Source organism: Nannospalax galili, unplaced genomic scaffold (genome assembly GCF_000622305.1).
Source record: "Nannospalax galili isolate Female #2095 unplaced genomic scaffold, S.galili_v1.0 scaffold598, whole genome shotgun sequence".
Lineage (NCBI taxonomy): Eukaryota > Metazoa > Chordata > Mammalia > Rodentia > Spalacidae > Nannospalax > Nannospalax galili.
Genome location: NW_008342423.1, coordinates 757,791 through 767,232, shown reverse-complemented (window position 1 = coordinate 767,232; position 9,442 = coordinate 757,791). Strand labels below are relative to the sequence as shown.

General features: G+C 39.5%; 1 protein-coding gene across 1 annotated transcript in view; it reads left to right on the top strand.

Moving 5' to 3' along the window:
* The window catches only part of Fbxo45 (F-box protein 45), a 28,403-nt gene extending 21,787 nt beyond the window's left edge, over positions 1-6,616 (top strand). The window contains exon 3 of the mRNA XM_008838518.2: positions 3,294-6,616. Within this exon, the coding sequence (XP_008836740.1) occupies positions 3,294-3,479 (186 nt within the window). The 3' untranslated portion in view covers positions 3,480-6,616. The remainder of the gene's footprint in view (positions 1-3,293) is intronic.
* The last annotated feature ends 2,826 nt before the right edge of the window (positions 6,617-9,442 follow it).

The window sequence follows — 9,442 nt, the reverse complement described above, 5'->3', positions numbered from 1 at the left end:
CATTGTTTCTTGTTATGTAGCCTTTAGCTATACACATGGACTCTTAAAGAATTATATTGATCCTTTAATCTTTGTTTGGTTATACTTTCCTTTTGGGTGTTTAAGACCATACAGTTGGCCCAAACTAATCAATTTATTTTCACACATAAGGTCATTTGAGGATCTGTTCCTCAGGGGTCACATGGGCTTGGAGGAGCTCCTGGTTCCTTTCTTTTACCAGTTCCATCTATGTGAAGATAAGTTAAAGGTCCTGCTCAACCATGTCTGGCCTCACTTGGAAGCATGAATGAGATGTTTCCTCTGAGTTGACCCTTCTCTTTGTAGACTGGACACTGGTTCAAGTCCATCCCAAGGGGTCTCCATGACCTCCCTGAACAAGAGGACAGGTAATTCACCACATTTACAGGACATTTTGAGAGATGTTCCATAGTCCCCTGGAATTTAGTCAACCTTTGAGGGCAAGGGGCAAAAACTGTCCTTTAAGCCCCTCTGACCACATTAGTATAGGCCTCAAACTATGGCTGTTAAACATCCAAAGAGGTTAGTTCCACCAGTGTGGTACTTCTAATTATCATGTGCTATTAGATAAGACTTGGGTAAAAAAAACAAATATTCTCAGATAAACCTTGACTAGATAATATGTTTTGTTCCTTAAACTAGTTGACTAAACTATGACCATAGAATTGTTTTGTTGTTGTTGTTTTTTGAGACAGAGTCTCCTTGTAGCCCCAGCTGTCCTGGAACTCACTATGTAGACCAGACTGGCCTTGAACTCACAACGCCTGCCTCTGCCTCCCAAGTGCTGAGATTAAAGGTGTGCACTACCACGCCCAACGACCATAGAAATTTTAAGATTATATATTATTTTTGTTTCATCCTTGATATATCGTAACAAACCTAAACAGACCTTCTTCACTTGGTGAGGCTTTCTCATTTTTTCTATTTTGGAAAATATCTCCATATCCTTTTAACATCTTTTACATTCTCATTTTCTTCTTTTTTAAAGAAAATAATTATGAGACATAATAGCATTAACAAATTTTCCGTCTGTTGTGAGACTTCTTTTCCTGGGGATGCTAAGCCATGCTTATTCCCTTTTAAGGTTCTAGTGTCAAGCCAATGTTTGATTAAAGTTTTACTGGGGAACCAATGAATTTATTGAGCTTACTTACCAACTGAGGGGTTGCTGAGGTGTATATATGACATGAGGGGTACGCACACTGGAAAGCCTTAACCCAGCATGGGTCATGCCCTCTCTTCCTAGCCTTCCCCAGATTGTATACTTTAGCCCTCCCCAAATCCAGGAGACCATGTGTGATCAGGGTCAAATTACATAGAGTTGCCTGGGAAGAGTGGCTGGATAATCCAGTGAGGGTCCAATGACCCTGCTTGGCCCTCCTTTAATGAATGAGCACAACCGTCAACAAGCCGAGACTGGTCCTGATTTTTTTTTTCTATGAGAATGCATATGCTATTAGAAGGAATAGGGCTGACCCTCACAGCAGTCAACAAAAGTAAGTGAAATTCACAGTGGGTTATAGAAAAATTAAAGTAGTTTTAGTTCTAGATTTTTTGTTTGTTTGTTTTTGTTTTCCAGTCTTTTTGAGATAGGGTTTCCCTGGCCTGGAACTCACTATGTAGACCAGGCAGGCCTTGAACTCACAGAGATGTGCCTGCCTCTGCCTCCCAAGTTCTGGGACTACAGGCGAGCACCATCTCGCCTGGCTAAAATGAAGCATTCTTATTTATTTTTCAAATAGGGAAAGAGCTGGATGTGTTGAACTTCCTATTTAGTTTAACAATCAGTGCTGTTCTTATCTGGCCTGGAACTCACTATGTAGACCAGGCAGGCCTTGAACTCACAGAGATGTGCCTGCCTCTGCCTCCCAAGTTCTGGGACTACAGGCGAGCACCATCTCGCCTGGCTAAAATGAAGCATTCTTATTTATTTTTCAAATAGGGAAAGAGCTGGATGTGTTGAACTTCCTATTTAGTTTAACAATCAGTGCTGTTCTTATAATGAAAACAGCAGTGGACCACCAGGTGACTATTTGATAAGCTAGTTTTAACATCGCCCATCAGATTTTATTATTCGTGATTATATATGGTTCACATTGTTTGTGGAATTGCTTTGCAAACATTTTTGTTTGTCTTTTTGAGACAGGGTCTCCCTGTAGCCCCAGCTGTCCTGAAACTCACTATGTAGACCAAGGTGGCCTCAAGCTCACAGAGATCCACCTGTCTTTGCCTCCCGAGTGCTGGAATTAAAGGCATGGGCCACCACTCCCAGCTCACTTTGCAAACTTTTAAAGCCTGTGTTTTATTATAATAATTTAAAATTATGGCATTTTATGGTCTTATAGCACTATTACTTTAACCATTTATAAGTGTATGTCAGTGGAATTAAATACATTTTTCAGTGTTGTGTGACCATCACCCCGTCTACATCCAAAACTTTTCTTTCATCCTCAACATAAACTCTTGCCACTGAACAGTAGTCTCCATTTGCCCTGATTCCCAGCCCCTTTGAATGTCTTGTCTACTTTGTGTATCTATATGATTGTTCTGGATGCATCATGGAAATGGAATCAGACAATGTTTATATTTTGTGTCTGACTTATTTTACTTAGCATAGTATTTTTATGTTTCATTCTTGCTGTAGTATATATTATAATTTCATTTTTCTGGATGCCTAATAGTTCATTTTGTATAGACGATAGTAATGTGAAATGGTTATTTAGATAGCCATTTTTAGTAAAATATGCTGTTATAAATTGTAGTGCTAATTTCCTTAAGAAAAGGCTTTAACAAAGAGAAATTTAAGTTGGTGATAAAATATAGAGCCCATGTGAATCTTAAAAAACTGATCAAAGGGGCTGGAGAGATGGCTCAGCGGTTAAGAACACTGGCTGTTCTTGCAGAAGACCCGGGTTAGAATCCCAGCACCCACATAGCAGCTAACAACTGTCCATTAACTCCAGTTCCAGGGGATGTGACAGCCTCTTCTGACCTCTGCGGGCATTGCACAACACGGGTGCACTTACCTACATGCAGGCAATACACACATACACATAAAATAAAATAAAAACTGATCAAAATAAATATTTGTGTTGAGAATGATGTGTGTTTTTTCTTCCAGGTGTTTCCCCCCCCAACCAGAAATTTCTCTTCTGATTTTCCTAAATAATTGTTAAGATGCATGCATATTCTTAATACTTTTTTCAACTTTCATATTTGTATCCTGTTTCTTCTAGTGTGGTGAATGTTCTTCTAATCTTGTGATGTGTTTACAGATAGGAGAAAGAATTCGAGTCATCTTGGACATGGAAGATAAGACTTTAGCTTTTGAACGAGGGTATGAGTTCCTAGGGGTTGCCTTTAGAGGACTTCCCAAGGCCTGCTTATATCCAGCAGTTTCTGCTGTATATGGCAACACAGAAGTGACTTTGGTTTATCTTGGAAAACCTTTGGATGGATGACAGTGGCTTTCTTGGGATGGAAGACAAAGTGAAGAAGAGATCTACTTGTGGAAAGTAGAATCATGAAGTGATAGTGTCATGTGTGCATGTCCAAGAAACATCCTGAAAAACACATGAAGCTGTGAACTGGAGACATGACTACAGCAGAGATGATCTTAGTGTTTCCTCTTTCCACTGGGCCAGAAAAATCCTCAGGGTTGCAGTTGGTTGAATGGGCAGTTGACATATGCATGTTGCAACAGATTTCGTCTCTAAGTTAGCAATGTGTTACTTCCAGCTTTAAAGGTGAGCTTTTAGAGATGCTGACAAGGGATAAGTTTAAGTAGTGTTTTTGTGAAGAAGGATTGATCCCATCTTACAACTGCCTGTTCTTTCTCCAATCCCTTTATTTCCAGCCAGCTTGACCATTAGAAAAGTATAAAACTGGTTGGATTTTATTTAATATTTTTAATATATTGAGAAGCATGGTCTGCCTGGACTGCACTTCTCTAGCAATGAGAAATGAAACTGTGCAGCTATTTTAAAAATTGTATATATAAAGTGTGTAAAAAAACTGTAAACAAAAACCAAAGGACAAAGGGATTGCTTTGTTCTAGTTCAATTTCTTAAAAGTCACTACATGCTACAAAATTAGAGTACTGCCTGGGGACAGTTGTATAACCACAAAGAAGAGGATTTCGAGAGGAGGTAACATTATATTGGCTCATTTTACATTGTTTTGGGTGTGTAGTCCTCATAGCTATTAATCTATTTTTTTTAAACAATGAATTATAGTAAAGGTTCCCTAATTGGCTAAAGACTGAGGGAAGGCAAATTTATTTCTAATTATACATATATCAATAAGGATGATCTAAACCTAATAATAATGTACATCAGTTGGTGTCTGGTTTTATTTTTTGGCCTTCTGAGAAAACTAGTCTCCACATAGAACATCCTATGTGCTCTTACAGTCTTCAGCTATAAGAGCTATTAGTCATAAAACCTAGGAAAAGAAATGATTGATGGTTCTTTTATTTTCTAACCTTATAATGCTATAGCTGTTATAAAGTATTTTTAATTTCATATTGTTTACATCATGCAACAATCTAAAGCCTCAAACTCTTCCTTGGGACTGGCAACAAAATGTTTACTCACATCTGAAATAGTGCCAGCCTGAACGAATAGAGTCTTCTTAATCTCCTTACAGATAATTGCCCCCGTGGGACTTGTGCTGAGCAGTTCAGGTTGGTAGTATTTTAGAAGTTTCTTTGGAGAAGAGTTTTACATTATTTCCTATGTTAACCGATAAATATTTTCACCAATACTCCTTGGAATTAAATAATCCAACACACATGAACTGGGATTTTTTTTTTTTGTTAGAAACAAAACATCTTTTTGTATAAAAGTATAAATTACATGATTTAAATACATAAGAATTGATGAAGGCAACAAATCTTTTTAGACAATTGCTATATGTATATTTTGTTTTAAATCTAATAAAATTAGGGACAGTGAGCAGCGTGCTGGGGTTCTTGGGGTGCTCCTTGAGAATTAAATTGTCAATACTGCTATGAAGCGGGAGACTTCGGCCATAGAACAAAGATCTATAGTTGCCAGCTGAAAAGTTTACAAGTATTTATTGTGTATTTGCTATGTTGCTTGAAAAAGAGAAGTTTGTTAAAGATTCTTTTTGATAATCTGTATTAAGAAGCAACCTTGTACAGAGTGGAATTATATGTTAAATGTATTAGGGAATATAGCTGGCGTGCGGGAACTGACACCCCCCCCCCCGTTGGTCTAGAATAACTCAATTTGATGAAATGTAAAATTTGATTAAAGAATTGATTGAGGGTGAAAGTTGACTTGTTTGGAGGGATGCGTCCTTAAGTACTTTGTCGCATTCTCAGGTTGTGATATGGCCAATTCCAAGAGCTTTTGCTGAGTTCTGTAGTTCTGTTTAAATTTCTGTTTTGTCTTGTTAGTAAATGTCCATTTGCAATGATGTTTTGAAGGTGCTGACTGGAAAACAAAAACACATGGTTATTCATTCCTTTTTGAAACTAGAATCAAATAATTGCCCATTTTATAATAAGCCATTCTTTTTGTTTTGTTTTTGATTTTGACTTTTTGAGATGGGGTTCTTGCTGTGTAGTTCATGCTAGCCTTGAGCTCATAGAGATCCCCCTGCCGCAGTCTCCCAAATACTGGGAGTACAGGCATATGCCAGCACTCCCAGCAATAACAGGACATTCTTATCTCAGAGATCTGAGTGTTCCTAGTTGGGTTGAGCATCAGTGGGTGGAGAGCCTTCATTTATAACCTGATGAGTTTGTTCCTGGAGACTGATGGCTGTCCAGATGACTAAGAAAGACTGCTCAGTGTTGCAGAAGGTCTTGTTCTCTTGCTGGTGCTGAAAAAGCATGGAAGAGAAGACAGTACTTGAAGACTGAGTATAAATCACCCAAACCCATTGATTTGGCTGGATCTGGCAGTCATTTTGGAGTGGTTTTATTTAGGTTTGGGTCCCATATCCTAAGATCTCAGTGTTGGAACTGGGATACATCCTGACCATAAGGATTAAAAAAATATCCTGGTGAATTGAGAATGCTGCCAAAAGTTGGAAACAATTCTAAAATTTGCCTAGGGTTTTCTCATCTGCAAAACAGAAAATTCTTGCTCCCTCCCTCACTACCTCACAAGGATATTGAGAGCAAAAGAATACTGAGAAAGTGTTGGTGTTGTGGATAAAAAATGCTGTTGAAAGGCAAAACCGGTTATTTCAATTGCAGTTATAATCAGGAAAAAGTCTGTAACTGAGTTACTGTGTTGCCTTGGGGAACTTGGAGCACTTCCGCTCATTCTTTGACGAAGCATGCAGGTGTGGAAGCAAACATTAATTGCTAGTACTCTCGCCATAATATGGTCTTCTGTCACACTTGAGATAGACTGTTTGAATTACCTGGTTTTACATAGGAAAGAAGAAATATTAAGGCTTAAATTCTGTAATGTTCATTGGCTCGTAATCATTAAAAATTCATACAAGGAATTCTGTGGTAATAGATGTCATTTCATAGTTGCCATTAGTTTTTCATTATTGACTTTTGAGTGCTAAGTCCTTATTTCATCTCTCATTCTTACTCAATAAATTTAAATACAGATTTGATAAAGCATGTAAAACAAGTCAGTTTTGTTCAGCTGAGTATTTGAAATTGTGGCTCAATGATTAAGTATCTCCTGCCTTTTAGGTATGATTGACTGAAGCTTGAAAAAGAACAGAGCTGGGCGTGGTGGTGCACACCTTTAATCCCAGCATTTGGGAGGCAGAGGCAGAAGGATCTTTTAGCGCTTGGTATAGATTTCATATATGTTTCGCATAGAAGATGGAATTCTGTATATGATTTCTTGGGAATTCTGTTGTTTTACCTTAGTTTCCTAGTAAGTTGAAAGTAGGGCTGGCAAGACGGTTCCGTGCATAAAGGCACTTGCTGCCAAGCCTGATGACCTGAGTTCGGTTTCCAGGACCCACATGGAGGAAGGAGAGAACTGATTCCTGAAATTTTTCCTCTGACCTCTACATGCACACCATGCATCACACACAAACTCTTTCTCTCTAAATTAATGAATGATATAGCTCAGCGATGGAATGCCTAACATGAAAAAGGCCCTGGATTCAATCCACAGCACATAAATAAATAAAATGCTAAACACAGCTGACTTGCTTCCTTTCCCAGTCTGTGTTTAAAGGGATCTTATTTTCTGTGCTCCTTTGTTGGCATACATTTATTGTACAAAATGATGAGTTTCATTATGACATTTACATCTGTACATATATCATGCACTTTGGTTACACACATCCCATTACCCTCTTTCCTCCCACCCAATCCCCTTCCTCCTCCCAGTTGCCCTCCCCCCTTCCATTTGGATGTCATGTGTGTGTTTAAGTCCAGATTCTGAGGGACAGAATACACAATATTTATCTGATCATTTTTTTGCGATAAGGTCTCACAATGTGGTAGAACAGACTGGTCTTGAACTTGCAGCAGTCATTCTGTCTCTACCTCCTGAACACAAGGATTACAGACATGTGCCACCATGCGTGACCCATGTTCACTTTTGAAGGAAAGGAGGCTTAAAGTTGGAATGAAAATTGTCAGTGACATTTCTCCTTCAGTAGCCAAAGGGTGATAACCATTCACAACCAAGTTTCCCAGAGTGCTGGAAGGTATGCACAGATGACGGCCAGCTGCATTGAGTGTTTGGAAGCAGCCGAGTGCATCTACCCTTCCAAGCACAGCCTCTAGTGAACTACATGGTCAACACATCGAATTGTTAGTGACTCGCTAGGCCAGTACTTTTTATGTGTTATGACTATAACTGAGCCATAGTTTTGGGAGTTGTGAAAGGTCTTCCTGACACCACACCTACTAGCTACCCACTCAGGAATTTGGAAAGAATGAAAAGATCAGAATTTAGTTCAGAATTCATTAAATATTTTGTAGCACCCATCATGTACTAGGCTTTTGCTAGCTAGGGATATAAAGATGAGAAAAACAGAAACATGGTCTGTTCTGAAGTTGCTCACACGTTAGTAAAAAAGCAGATCTGAAGATTACCATGAGACTAAAGGAATCATTGCTTTAATGTAATTATGTATGAAGTCCAATGTTGCATAGGAAACTGTTCTATTTACCTGGATGATCCTCAGATCAGGAAGGTCTGGGTTTTTTTGTTTTGTTTTGTTTTTAATGTGTATGAGTGTTATGCCTGCATGTATGTAAGTGCACCCAGTGTTGTACAGTGCCCGAGAAGGACAGAAGAGGGATCAGATCCCCTGGAACTGGAGTTACGGATGGTCGTTAACCACTATGTGGGTGCTGGGATTTGAATCGGGGTCTTCTGCAAGAACAGCCGTTGCTCTTAACCACTGAGCCATCTCTTCAGCCCCAAGGGGGAAAGTCTTAATGAAGAGAGATCACTGTTCTAGGGATAGCCTGTGCTGTGATACAGAGGCATAGGTAGGTCTAGTATATCTGGAAACAGTGTATGCTGGAGTGTGTGGCGCCGGGATACCGTACCAGCTCATAGTTGTCAAACTGAAGACTTAGGATTTTATCCTCTCTCATGGGAAGCCATTCAAAACTTTGCAGTAGGCTCAGTGTGATCCAGAATGTAATCCTATAGTTATTCCACATGCAACAGAACGTGGGAATCAAAGAAGTCCAGACAGGAAATGATCGAGACCTAAGCTAAGGTGACTAAGGCTGTAGAGAAGAGATGTATTTAAGAGAAAATCAGAGGGCCTAGAGGGATGACTTAGTTGATAAAGTGCTGAAGAAGCAGGATCCAAGTTTGGATGTTGAATATCCACACAAAAGCTGAGCTTGCTGGCTTGTCTCTGTTACTCCAGTGCTTTGGGGCAAGGTTGAAGAGCGAGAGACAGGCAGGTCTCGAGCTCACCAACCAAATTGATGGGGTCCAGGTTCAGTGAGAGACCCCATTTCAGAAAGCAAGGTGGAGAGCAACTGAAGAAGACACCCAACATCAGCCTCTGGCTTCTACACATGCACACACAGGTACGTGCACATGTGGACACCTCTACAACAAAAAGATACCCAGGAGGTCTGTTCACAAAGTTTATAGACCAACAGCAAAACATTCTTGTGGACAACTGTGAGAATAATGGTACTCTATTAAGATGGGGAACTGAAAAGGAGGAATCAACTGGGTGGTATTGATAATAAGGTCAGTTTCAAGCATGTTAAGTCCGAGGTAAAAATATTGAGAAGGCATTTGGATCTAAGTTTGCAGTTGAAATAGACAGTGGATGATCCAGTAAAAGAGCTATTGATGGCGTTAAATGATTAAGTGGATAAGGATGCTTGCTGCCAAGCCTGAGTACCCACATTCAATCCCTAGAACACATGGTGGAAGGAGAGAACCAATTCCTGTTAAGTTGTCCTCTGGCCTCTGCATGTCTACCATGG